General features: G+C 31.9%; 1 protein-coding gene and 1 long non-coding RNA gene across 17 annotated transcripts in view; one reads left to right on the forward strand and one right to left on the reverse strand.

Annotated features, from left to right (window-relative positions):
• heph (polypyrimidine tract-binding protein 1 heph) overlaps positions 1 to 13,913 on the forward strand; it is a 953,472-nt gene that overhangs the window by 937,312 nt on the left and 2,247 nt on the right. For all 16 annotated transcript variants that reach the window (XM_076409826.1, XM_076409822.1, XM_076409825.1 and 13 more), the window contains 8 exons: positions 5,610 to 5,798; positions 6,267 to 6,318; positions 6,423 to 6,722; positions 8,644 to 8,861; positions 10,550 to 10,583; positions 11,589 to 11,681; positions 12,525 to 12,666; positions 12,732 to 12,884. In XM_076409826.1, the coding sequence (XP_076265941.1) occupies positions 5,610 to 5,798; positions 6,267 to 6,318; positions 6,423 to 6,722; positions 8,644 to 8,861; positions 10,550 to 10,583; positions 11,589 to 11,681; positions 12,525 to 12,666; positions 12,732 to 12,884 (1,181 nt within the window). The remainder of the gene's footprint in view (positions 1 to 5,609; positions 5,799 to 6,266; positions 6,319 to 6,422; positions 6,723 to 8,643; positions 8,862 to 10,549; positions 10,584 to 11,588; positions 11,682 to 12,524; positions 12,667 to 12,731; positions 12,885 to 13,913) is intronic.
• Positions 7,020 to 7,405, reverse strand: LOC143199766 (uncharacterized). Its single transcript, XR_013006537.1, has 2 exons — positions 7,284 to 7,405; positions 7,020 to 7,223 (listed from the first exon to the last, which is right to left on the reverse strand). It is a non-coding gene; the product is annotated as an uncharacterized LOC143199766 (long non-coding RNA).

Consider the following 13,913-nt stretch of genomic DNA (forward strand, 5'->3'; position numbering starts at 1 on the left):
ATAACAGTTAATTTTACTAACAGCTAAAGTACAGTTAATTAGTTGTACTGACAAATAATAGTACCGATAATATCAGCAATCTACAATAATAATAATAATCATAAATAGCGTTGGAAAGTATCGACTGAAAACAGTCGAAACAGTCGATAGTCGCAAAACAGTCGATAGTCAAAAAACTAGCACGGTTCGACTGTTTTTTTTTTCAATTCGTGATGTCAGACGAAGATCTATGAACCCTTTCCTGTAAAAATTGCGACAGAGGAAAGGACGGAGATAATTGCTTGGAGAAGTTAATTTTATAAGAAAAGGAAAAAAATAATTGCTGAATACTATTAACATGCAAATAATAATTCCATTTTAAACGAAGTAGAATTACTATTATATTTGAGTATTCTGTGAATCTGTAAAAAGGAATGAAATTTTTTTATGGAATGGAATTATATCCAACAATTGTTTTATCGTATTTTAATATATTAATTGCTATTTTTTAATAACATACTATAATAAATATAGACAGTACAATAGAACTTAAACAAAACCTGAGATCTAAATATGTACAGTAACCATAAATACCAACTAAATAAAAATTAAACATATACCTGATAATAGAAAAAAAAACTAATCCGTGACATAATGATCTCACAATAACTACTAGAGCATTTTTAAATATAATAAATGCTTTATTTATTATTGAACGGAAATATGTTTTAACAGAAATCGAGAGAGTTAGATCCAAACCAAAAAGTCAATCAAAAAAGAAATATTACCTATTATTGCCATAAAAACAGTCAAAAGTATTTTACTACTTATCATTCACAATTTTAATCTTTTTACCCTATTACCTTAACAATCTTGAAAAATATCGTTCCAAAATGCTGCTAAATTAATATACAATATTTGCTATTTACAAGTAAACTACCAAAAAAATTCATAAAACTATATATATTACATGTAAATCTATGTAAGCATAAATTCGGTACATTTTTGTCAAGGTCGCGGCTAGGACGACAGAGCCAGAAAAATCAGTCAAATGAAACTGGTACAACCAAAAATAGTAACTAAAAGAATAAGACTGAAACAGTCGATAGTAAATAGCAATAAAATCAGCCGGACCGAAAATAGCTACTGAAAACAGTCGATAGTAAAAAGTAGTCAATTACTGAACAGTCGATAGTTCCCAACACTAGTCATAACAATGACAGAATAACCATGATGCTTAATAATATTCTTAGACCACCTTACTCAATAGACAATCATAATAAACAACAATAATGGACAACATACAACGGATAATAGCGATAATTGATAGCAAAAATAAACAATTCTAGGATGAAATATGACATATGCACGCAGTACGAAGGACAGTAACACTCGACGTACCAGCTTCTACCGTAACACTAACAATAATGAACATGCAATGAGATCAACCGAATTAGGGTAAATCCAAAATCTCAAATAAATAAGCAACAATTTTCCTGTTGTGCACTCACTTCTCCTAACTCCAGCTATGGTGAACGTGCAATGTGCATGATGTAAAAAGCCAAAGGCACGCACGCTAAACCACCGAGTAGCATCACTGGCTTCAGATTATTAATAATTTATCACTACAAATCAGTTACTTTGGCCGCTGGGGCATCAGTTTCTAGCTTATAAAATAGTTTATAAAACGCTATTATGTTTAATTTACAGTAATGTAATTTAAGAATCACGGGAAACATATGAATAAGTAATGAAATGGATATATAAATATATTCAATTCAATGTAAGCATTACTAATACCACCTGAGATTTGAGTCATATTGACGGCAAAGCGGAATATTTATTATCATAAAGTCTTGCTGTACGTATAGTGGGATTAGCAGGATATAGTATGTTATGAGCTGCCAAAACTCAATGAAGCAGTTATTGCAGATGTGTATAGACGTTAATTGAACAGCGTGTTATTACAAAGACCAGCAATGGCAAGTCACAGATGTCAGAAGTCTCTGACATGACAACGCTCAGCCCCACATTGCAAAAAAGTGATCATCAAGTGGAAACGTCACGTTAGTCAAAAAGCAAAACACAGAACCAAAATAAAACAACTATTTTGGTTAGTCGGAAGATACTCTCAACTTTATCTAAAATCAAAGAGATTGATTTATCAGTCAACATGTAATGACTTTAAATATATTCTGATTTTGATTTATTTGTAGAAACATTTGTTTTTGTTTTGAAAATAATCTTCAACTTCGCTAGTCTCAATCAGTAGCTTAATTTGAATCGAATCTTTTTCGCCGAAACATTATTTTGAGGCGTGTAGATCGCCGATTTGAACCCTGCGATATGTGGCAAAGCAGCTCGTTTTGCAATTTTACTTGGAAACGTTGCCAAATAATGCAAAATGGTTTAGTTTTAAGGAAGACCACAGCCAGCCACATTCTCATTATTCTCATCGATTTATATTTTTGGTTAGGGAAAAAGTATGCGTGTACAGTCTACCTACGAACGAAGGAAACCTAATAATAGAGCTGCTTGAAACAATTGGCTCCGGACGAGGCACTCGTTATTGTTATTAGTTTGAAGCGAGCCGAATCGGACGAACGACTAATAATCCCCATTACAATGCCAGTTCTGAAACCAGCTAACGTGAGATCGAAACGGCTTTGTCAGCAGGACCGATATCGTAATATCTGCACCATTGAATGCAAATAGCTTTGTGCCGTTCGTTTTCACGGCGTCAATTTATAAATATCAACATTGTCTGGAAAATTAATGATTTATTATAACCTGTTTTAACTTATTTTTTTATCTCTGTTCTTTTTTTAACATATTTTAAAGTATTTTATCAACTAGGGGTTTATCTGGACTGGACCTACAGTTTAACGTGGGCTCCGAACCACGGTCCTCGGCATTAAGCCTACCGACTGGCGAGTGACCAACTTTAGAAATCACCCGGTCTTACCCAGCCTGGTTACTGGCGTGACTGGGATCATTTTCGTTGTCGGATTTTACACTCTTGCCTAGGACAATCACAAATTTTAAACAATCATAAACATAAATTTACGACCATGTCCCAGCAGGATTCGAACCCGCGGCTATCGCAACAGTAGGTGCCGGCTTATCTCTGTTCTGTAACTGGCGATTTTATTATGCTTGGTCCAGATGTGCTTGTGCCAAGTTAACCCACTATCCAAGGAAAGGCCCAAATATTCTGCATGTTCCTCTTGTGGGATGTTTTCATTGTATATCTTTACCAGCCGACAGGTTTTTCTTATCAGAGTGTAAATAACATGAATGACTTGGTTTGGTTTGCCTTTCTTTTCCGTTGGTTAAATTTTCGATTTTATTGAGATGGCATTGAAGTAGGAACGACGCAGTTTTTGGGTCAGAGTGCGCTGAAAGGGCGGCAGTATCATCAGAGTAGGTTACTAATTTTTATTAATATTTATTACTAACTGATAAGTCAATCTATTTGATATTAAGTCAAGTTAGAAGTATCTTACTGTCATTGTTGGTGTTGGTCAACTTACTGGTGTTGTTGACTGCCAGTTGTATTTTTTATAGCCTTTTGCCATAATGACTGTGTCGTCGGAATATATCCCAAATGTTTCCAACATGCCATTTCTTTTGAAATATGACATTCTTTAACACAATTCTACGTCTTTGAGAAATGAGAAATGTCCAGCATTTTTTCTGCCCAAACTAATATTTTTCTTACTTGGTTAGCGCAGTGGTAAAGGCGACAGGACGGTCCACCTATTGTTGCAATAGGCGTGGGTTCTAATCCTGCTGGGGCGTAAATTTATGTTTGTGATTGTTTAATATTTGTAATTATCCTAGACAAGAGAATAAAATCCGACAAGGAAATTGATCCTAGTCACGTCAATAACTAGTTTGGATAAAACTGGATATCTTCTGGGATGATTGTTGTCACACTCGCCAGTCACACATTAAACTGTAGGTCCAGTCCAGATAAACCCTCGCTGGTAAAAAGGAGACTTTAGTTTATATACAAAGTAATATATTATGTAAAAAATAATTCTTTATTTTAATATACACAAAATAAATTTGAGGAATATTAAAATAACGTCAATTTAAATCGCTTTGTTTGGAAAAATACGAGTCTGATAAAATATTTAATTATCAATAAAAAATCAGGAGCTTCTTTTTGTGGGAGAGCAAAAAAAACCTGAAAACAAATAACGAATTTATCAAAATATAACTTCGCCGGTTGCGCTTCCATAACCGAAAGAGAGAGAGAGTGAGAAAAAAAACAAGTAAATATAAGAACATGATGATTCTCGAAAATTTGAGGATATTAAACAAATCTGGGTATAAAAAGATTAGGACCGCCATAAGCCCGGAGAAATCCCTCGGTTTTACCCCCTCTGGCCCGCGGATGATTTCGTAATATTTTAACCAAATACGTCGACGCTTTGCCATCAACACGGTCAATTTGAATATTTATGTTTGAATCGCTGGCAGGAAATAAACTGTAATTAAAACGGTTGATATTCTCTCTAATCTTTTTATTTTTTCAATATCGCCCTTTATAAAGTATCCAAACTATATTAGGTATAGATGTTTTCATCTCTAAGATCATCCTCCAAACTAAACGTCACCTGCCATTTGAAACAAAAAATTTCTCTTAAATATTACATTAAAAATTAATTTTCGTGTACCAAATAGCTGAATATGTTCAAATTCAAAATTTCTTGAGGTATAGTGGAAGATTTGCCTAGTTCTGACCGATTGTCTACGTTAATTGAAGGTAACATAACTAAAGTGATGCTAAAATAGATAATTTAGTTTGCGAGAGATAGCTACTGAAGAGGGTCAGATTTATTAAAAGAAAAACTCCACAACTGCTATTGGCTCCGGTAGTTGGCAACTGATATCTATCAGAATATTTGATTTTTTAAGGTAACATACAATTTTAAGGGAGCTAATAGCAATAATACATAAAATACTTGTTTTAAAGCAAAAAAATGTGTCACAAACATAACAAAGCAATTAGTATTTCCAATACCATTAATGAAGGTTTTTTATCTTTTAATTTTTTAAGTGAAATAAAAAACAAGCAACATTTTTACTATCCATTTTTAGTAGATATTTGTAAATGTTTAAAGAATACATAAAAGAAAAAATAGTGAAAATATTCAAAAAGTTATAGGCTGATGAAGTGGGGACAATTGCAACCTTCCTAGCAATCTGAAGAAAAATAAAATTAAATTAAATTTTTTTCAACCAAATGACGACTATTCGAAAAAACGATATATTTTTAAACATTTTTGAATGTTTTAAACATATCAAGAATCTAAATTTCAAGTAAATCGGTCCAGTAGTATCTGAGATATAATGTCAACCGTCTGGTAAAAAGTAGTTTCGAGAAAAACGCGCTTAAAGTTTCGTTTTTCCATGCCACGTTACTAAAACTACCCGAATAGAATCTAAATTGTCAAAAATCTTCTATTGTTATTAGGTTTGAAAATATTTAAAAAATCTATTTTTTCAAATTTCATGGCTTGAAATCGAATAGAGTAAATAATGTAATGGTATTAATTAATTGTGAATTAGCGTTTATCTAATTATGAGTGGCATATTTATAGATGTTTTCCATTTTACAGAACGCTTCTGCCCAAGCCGCACTACAGGCCGCTCAAGCACTGGCCCTGACTCAAAACTCAGTTACACCTGCTGCGACCCCCACCACCCCGGTTACCAACGGTCAAGATATCCAAGGTGGACCCAACACCGTTCTTAGGGTTATCGTAGAGCATATGATTTACCCCATCAGCTTGGATATTTTATATTTGGTACGTATAACGTTAATATCTCGAAATATCTTTGAATATCGGTTTTAAGACATCTTTAAAGTAATACTGATTCTGTAGCAATATTTCTTGGGTCGAAATTACCAGGCGTTTTACTTCCAGTAAGGAATCCGGGCAATTGCCTTTGAAAAGTATTGACCCAGATATTAAGTTTAATTTAAGTTTTATTACGAAAGAATTCGAATGATTGGTCCTCTTAGTCACCATACAATACAGTTGGTTACAATGTTATATTCATCCTACAAAGAATCAGTTCTTAGAAAGGAAGTTTTGAAGGTTTTCATGTCTTTGGAAACGTGTATAAAAGTACTACATCGAGTAGCAACAATTCTCTCCGAAAGGGTGAATTTTGTATTTCATTAACTCATAATCGAAGATCTTCTGAAATAGGAAAAAAAAATACAATAATTTACATAAAAATATCTCATAACCTCTATTTATTTATTTCAGATATTCCAACGTTTTGGAAAAGTTCTCAAAATTGTGACATTTACAAAAAACAGTGAGTATGCGTTTGTTATATATTACTAATTTTTCTTGGGATCCACTGTATACTACAAATATTCAACATATCAACTTCTAATCGATAATATGCCCTAATTTCAGATTCATTCCAAGCTCTGATTCAATACCCGGACACTCAGTCCGCTCAATCCGCCAAGCAGGCCCTGGACGGGCAGAACATCTACAATAGTTGTTGCACATTGCGCATCGACTACTCCAAGATGTCCTCATTGAACGTGAAATACAACAACGATAAGTCGCGAGACTACACAAACCCCAGCTTGCCCACGGGCGATGGAACCGACGGTCAATTGGCTCTGACCGGTGGCTTGGCCGGTGGCCTGGGTGCCGATATCCTATTGCTGGCCGCCCAACCACGCCTAGCAAGAGAACGATTAGCTGGTAAGCACAAAGCACTGATACACTAGTACTAACAAAATAAATCTTTCAGTTTATACATATTTGTCGCCCTATCAACATTTACATTATAAAAATGTAATTAAAAATTCATATAATTGATATCCAAATTACTTATGATTAATGATATGTAACTTCCTTAAAATGTTTTTTTTTTAAGAAAAATAATATAATCTGTCCAATTAAACAGTCAATGCAAAGCAAAATTGCCGCATCAAATTTTACTTTTGACTCCAACATATAAGAAAATGCTAATGTAAATAAAATAATATAACAAAAATATGTTACCAAATATAATTTATTTTTAAATTACAGTATATGAAATACATATATTATCGAAGAGTTTAAACTACAGTTCATTTTACAGCAACAATAATTTGTGTAAGCATGTTTTATTAGATTTACATTGAACTCTTTTCCATACCACTTATAAGGTCGAGTTCTAGGCACATTTCTAGTAGTGGTATCCCCTGGAGGCTTAATCCACTTAATTAACAATTGTATATCCAAATAATATATTTTACTTTCATTAAGGAGTATATTTACCCTTTTAGGTTTAGTTCTTGTTTCCTTCATTACTGTGTTTCCATTTTATAATTCCTTATCAAGTCATTTTGATATAACTGTATTTCTTGTGATACTACCTATGAAATAAAATTCTAGCAATTTCCTCTATATTTTCTGATTCAATTACTGCTTTTCCTCAAAGTATTTGCTGTATCTCTTCTCATACATTTTAACCGAATGTACATTCTGAACAATTATACATATATCTATGCACACAAATCTTACACATTATGCAAAATCATTTTATACAGTTATCCTATCCTATTAACTATATATTTATCTTTTGATGTGGCCATCCTACAAGGAAATAGTAATACTCTGTGACCATATCGTTCAGCCATACGATCTACAGTTATCTTTTTCCCGGCCTATTTCTAAAAAAATAAATATAAAAATCCAAACATCTCACTTATATTTACCGAATTTGTTATTCTAAATTAGTATTAGTAATTAGTATTGAAAAGTTCACTCAACTTTCAAAACTTAATTTATGTGTTAACAATAACAGTAACCGATGGTTCCTTCAAGTTCTTTAACATTTGACTTTCAACTAGAGCAAAAACATGTTCTGGTTCACTTTTCCATCATAGTCACCCATGGGCTTAGAGAAAAACATTAACTCTACCGCCGGAATAAAACCTGCTGTTTCCAGTATGAAGAATATGCCTGCAATGAATTATTCAAAATTTTTACTAACAAAACCTAATCAAATGTTATTCTAACTTCTACCTTTTTCGATCAACTTTTCTTCAAATGATCCATGTTTCGTCTAGGTATACAAATCGAAATAACGAACCTTACTTAATTTTATTATATGCTTTTAAAAATTATATTATTTTAAAACGTAAGTTTCATAATTAACCCATTAAAAGAACCTTGGGCACATTTGACAAGACAGAACAGTGCCAACACAAATCGAATTTTATAGATTCTGTTGCCATGGCGATCAGGCATCATTCTATCTCTTTTTAATTAGGATAAAATGAGAAGGGGAGAACCGTTTCGTGTTTAGTTAGTTCAGAGTTTATAACCGTAGAGGAATTGCTCTATGTTTATAACGAAATACATTATTACAAACTATATTGATCGTAATACCGTGAACACTATATTGACGTCATGTATGATGTAAATTGGCAGTTTTACTGGACAGGTAATATATTTTTTTTCATTTTATCTATTAAATGAAATATAGACAGCAAGAACCAATTAAAAAGTTGTTTGGCGCCTATATACCAACATACATATATATATATATATATATATATATATATATATATATATATATATATATATATATATATATATATATAATTGTCTGATTGTTGTTTTCTCTGTTTAGATTCTATATTGGCCGGAGCACCAGGTGTCCTGAACGGTCCCTTCGTGCACGGTTTGGGATCGCCCTTGGCCGCCCCATATGCAGGAGGCGTAGCGGGTGCATTACCGGGATTAAGCGGCTTTGCCGCCCTCGGACAGACCGCTCCTGGATTGCGGGGACTTACCGCGCCGGGCTTGCCCCTGGCCACGGTACTGCTCGTTAGTAACCTGAATGAGGAGGTCAGTATTCCGAGCGTATTAACCGTAGCTCTGGTTGAAGTAACGTAGTGTCTAGATAAGTAAATTTTAGATTCTTCCGATTTGAGAATTAAAAAAAACAACGATAAAGACTTTTTTCGAATTGGTTTTTATTTTTCAGACGACATACATACATTTCAAAACAATAATGTTCGATTAATCGATTTTAATAGAGAGTAAAGAAGAAATATGACAGTTCTCGCGACTCGATTCTCTTTCTTATGTTAATAACTATCCTGTTTCCGAGAACATCCTCTCTTTTGGGTGTCTTGTTATTTAAACAGACGCGAACAAAACGAAATGTAAACGTCTAACTGTACATACAGTCCATTCTTGTGGCTCAGCTTTCGATTTGTTTTTATTAACTTTTTCATAACATCATAACATTTCCTTTTTAACAGCGTTTTTCAATGGGCATAGGGTTCTAAGATTAAATTATCGATAGGTAGTAAAAACTAGTTAGATAGGAAACCCTAGGGTAATCATTACTTTGTGTGATCTCTGTTCAAACTACAATATTTAAATTTCATCTTGAGTTTTAACTGCCACAGTAAAAATATTAAGCTTTATCATACGAGAAAAATGTATGATTTTATCTTAAGCACACTGGTTTTGATCCCACAGATTTGGCTCAACATAAAATACGTAAAGTATTCGATAGAATAGACAATACCTTATATAAAGGAAATTATAATTTGGGAGATTATTAATTCTATCTGAACCAATTCTATTTAAATTTAAAAACTTAACATCTACCTTCAAAAATATTTAATTAAAAAAGAAAAGAACATTTATGCAAAACCAATATAATGCAAGTAGTTAATTGTTCCCTTCGATAACATCACTAGATTTACACTTAATATTGGACTGTATTTGTTTGAATAAATTATGGATAGCCAAGATGTAAATAACATTCATCACTATATAGATTCACATTTACACATTATACATAGATAGTAATAGATAATTGGTTAGATAAATTAGTTAGAGTATATTTCTCGTAGAATTTACTTAAATCCATACAAGGGCTCTAACGCAAATAAGTTTTCTTTTTCCGTTTATATTTCTATGGTATTTTATATGATCCTCTTACTACTTACCATCAGTGCAGAAGTAGCAAACAAAATATTTGAACTATTACTTTTATAAATTATTATGTATTTGGTTTGTATTTATAAATGTTTAGAAACGAATACATTATATATGTATTAGAGATCCTGAAATATTTAACCATAGAAAGTATAGTATTTACTACAAAAAGCTAGTTATTAAATTATTTGAACTGCCAGAGGATTTGACTTCAAAACTGGCCCAGCTCTTTCGCCAATTTATTTTACTTTTTTCACAATCACCTTTATTGTGTCAAGAATGACTTAAAATGCTGAAGGTAACTATTGAAACTTATTTGTACTAGGGGTAAGTGCTATCCCTAAGATATAGAGCCTTTGTAAGACACAAATGTAAAACTTGCGAGATCATTTGCCATTTTTTTAAATAGTTCTGGCAGTGTAAAGGAAAGCCGTTTTTTAGATAGATTAGGTACAAAGTAAAACTGACGTTCTAATATGCTGTTTTTCTTTTTTATATCTGCTGCCCCCTCCGGCGGCAAAAAAATACCGCCTACCTCTCTGTGCCACGTCACATCCTCCTGTCATCTTTCTCTATCGTAGATGGTCACGCCTGACGCTCTCTTTACACTATTTGGTATGTTTTCACACTTAATTATATCATATTCATTTTTATAAAGTATGGAGCTGTGTTATTTTAACCTTATCTTATAACATTATCTCTTAATCGTTAACAGTTAATATTTCTTAACAAATAATACGCTAATTCCTAGTTAATAAATGTTTTTCACTGGCGACAAATCAATCTCAATTTTTGGGCAACTAAGTAAAAAGAGTTAAAATAACAAAGTTTCAAGACAATTCAATTTACAATTTATTTTTTATTTCAAAAATATAAATATGTCCTTAAAAACAAACTAATTTGTTCCTAACTTCTAATATTATATTCGAAATTATGCTTTAATGTAATCAAGCAAAAACAATAACACTAGACTGTCTTTTTATTTTAACTTAGTTGTAACGCTAATCAAATATTAAGAATTAACTTTTGTATAAACATATTTTTTGGTACAATTAAGGACATATTATTCGATGACAGTTTGGTGAAGTTGCCGAGTAAATTGAATTTGTTCTAACATCATTTTTACTATTTCATTATGTTTGTAATTGATTTTATTTTTGTGTAATTGATATTTTTGTTTATTTAATTGTTTTAGACCTTTTCTTATTTATTAAGCTTACTGCTTAGACTCATTTGTTATTCGATTAATTTTCGAATTGTATCTACTTTTCCTCGATTTGTTCAGTAGATCCTTTTGTGTTTCTATTTATGTGCTGTGCATGATGTTTTTTGTGTTCCGTTATGTTTAACGTTCTTTAAATATTATTATTATTATACGATTATTATTATTTTATTAATTATTCAACTTACTACATGTATAGGATATATATACATTTCTCTCACTTTCTCAAATAGACCGTCCATTTAGTGATTTTGATTTTTGATTATTTAGATGATTTTTTGATTTTTTTTTTGTTAACACGCCATTTTTTACATTTTTTATATCACCATCGCAGCGAGCCGAAAATTTTTAAAAAACGATAAAAGGGATGAGCTGTAATTATAAATGTGCTTTTTTAGGGGTGTATGGCGATGTACAGCGAGTAAAAATCTTGTACAACAAGAAGGATTCTGCTTTGGTACAACTTGCCGAACCACATCAGGCACATCTTGGTAAGTTTAACAGACAATGGATAATATGAACCTATAACAATCCCAGCATTTACCAAAATTATCACAAAGCGTGTGAATTCATAGGCAATTTAAATCAATCGATACCAATATACCCTTTTTTATTCCTGATCTATGTCAAAACAAATTCATTTTAAAGATTTTCTATAAACCCAAGGCATAATTGTGAATAAATGGTTATATTATGTATTTATTCAATGTATCAGTAAGAGTAAGGGACTGAGTAATGATGAACAGTATTCTACTATTTTATACATCATTTTTCCTTAACCTAAACAGTAGAAGTAAACATACAGTTGACATCTTCAAAGCTGAGGAAAAATATATTGGCCAACAGTGAAGAAATAAAGCCTAGTGATAGCTTTAACTGGAATATTACAGAAATGCATGTTATGCGATTTAGACTAAATCTATCTATATAGACAACATCGAGCACACAAGGGGCTACCAACAGTTTTGCGCGTCTAGTAGCCATTTGTAATAGTACTTTAACACGATTGAAGATAGTAGGATGAAAATGACCAGATATTTAAGAGATTTTACTTCAAATGAAATATATAACACCCAATACATCTCCTCTCCATCAATTTCTATTTTTCTTGACTTCAACAGTATTTTCCCCTATCAGTACGAAAATATTTGCATCCATTAACAAGTCGAAAATATCGAATCAATTGTAGCGATAAAGCCACTCTAACTAACCACAGTAAACAGCATTTCTGCCCTCTAGGCGTCAAATCCGACTCGAGTTCAAGTATTTAGATATCCCCACTATATTTGTATTATTATTTTAAACATCCTGATTTTGACAATTAAATATTTCAGCTATCACACACATGGATAAACTAAAAGTATTCGGAAAACATATCCGAGTCATGCTAAGCAAACATCAAACAGTACAAATGCCCAAGGAAGGCCAGCCGGATGCGGGCCTAACCAAGGATTACAGCCAAAGCCCCCTGCATAGGTAAGAAAAACATCTTCCACTCGAATGCAAAAGCTGTTACTAATTCCACTTCTGTACCTCAACAGGTTCAAGAAACCTGGTTCGAAGAACTATCAGAACATATACCCACCCTCGGCCACCTTACATTTGAGTAACATTCCAGCTACAGTCAATGAAGAAGACATCAAAAAGGCTTTCACCGAAAATGGTTTCGTAGTTAAGGCTTTTAAATTCTTCCCGTAAGTATTTCTATAGTGATGTACGCTTTTTTGCCCTAATAAGCAATGTTACTGAAATGATATTTCACTGAAGTAGGTGGAATTTCAATCCACTTTGGTTATATTACTTCTGGATTATTAAGAAAAAAATTAATATACTTTATAATAGTGTTTACAGAATATAAATTTTGTTACTTTGGTTTATAAATTTTGTTACTTTGGTTTGAAATGAACTAATGAAGAGATTATTAAAATATCAATAACTTATAAAGTTTTGATTACCTTACTAAGTTAAATAAAAGCAGACTTGTGCCAAATTGTCTGAACTTTAATAAAAACTGCTACTTTCAAATTTAATTTCCTGTAGTCAAATTTAAATTATCAACTATTAATAGAAATAAAACAAAATATATGTCATCAATTATAATTTATCTAATAATCGAAGTAACATCAAATTACATCTTTCTATTGTTTATATAGTTCTTCAGGGAACTATTCTCCACGCCATCTACGAAAAACACCTGCTTCAGAAACATTTTTGAAAATGTAATGTATTTTTGTTCTTGCCAGCCATCGTTAATTTATAGTGAATAATATAAATATGACATTTTACCTTTGATGTTACTTGGGAAAAATAAATCAGTTCTAACTTTCCTACCTATGTATCAATCTAATTAAATAATCATCCAAAACCCAACTAAAACACTGTGAGTTTTGTCTCCTGATATTTTCTTCGCTATCATATTTTTATATACGTTTTTTCTGTAGCATTACTTCTTAAAATTTAATTCATATAACTAATTATTTTATTTTAGGTCAGGTTTAAGACATACTACTTCAGTATTTAAAGTTTTTTCTCGTGTTTTAAAGTAAACTGATTTTGTAATGTCTCTAAAATCTTTTCTGTGATATTTTATTTATTTTCGATAATTCTTCAACTGGTTAGATTTCAATACATTGCTTAAAAACTCTATAACCATAGATGTGTTCATACCAGTACCATTTCTATAGTTTCTTCTTTATTTTGTGATCAATAGATAAAAAAAATAA

Source organism: Rhynchophorus ferrugineus, unplaced genomic scaffold (genome assembly GCF_030347505.1).
Source record: "Rhynchophorus ferrugineus isolate W39M unplaced genomic scaffold, kcgeb_rfMv2 rfM7, whole genome shotgun sequence".
NCBI classification, from domain to species: Eukaryota; Metazoa; Arthropoda; class Insecta; order Coleoptera; family Curculionidae; genus Rhynchophorus; species Rhynchophorus ferrugineus.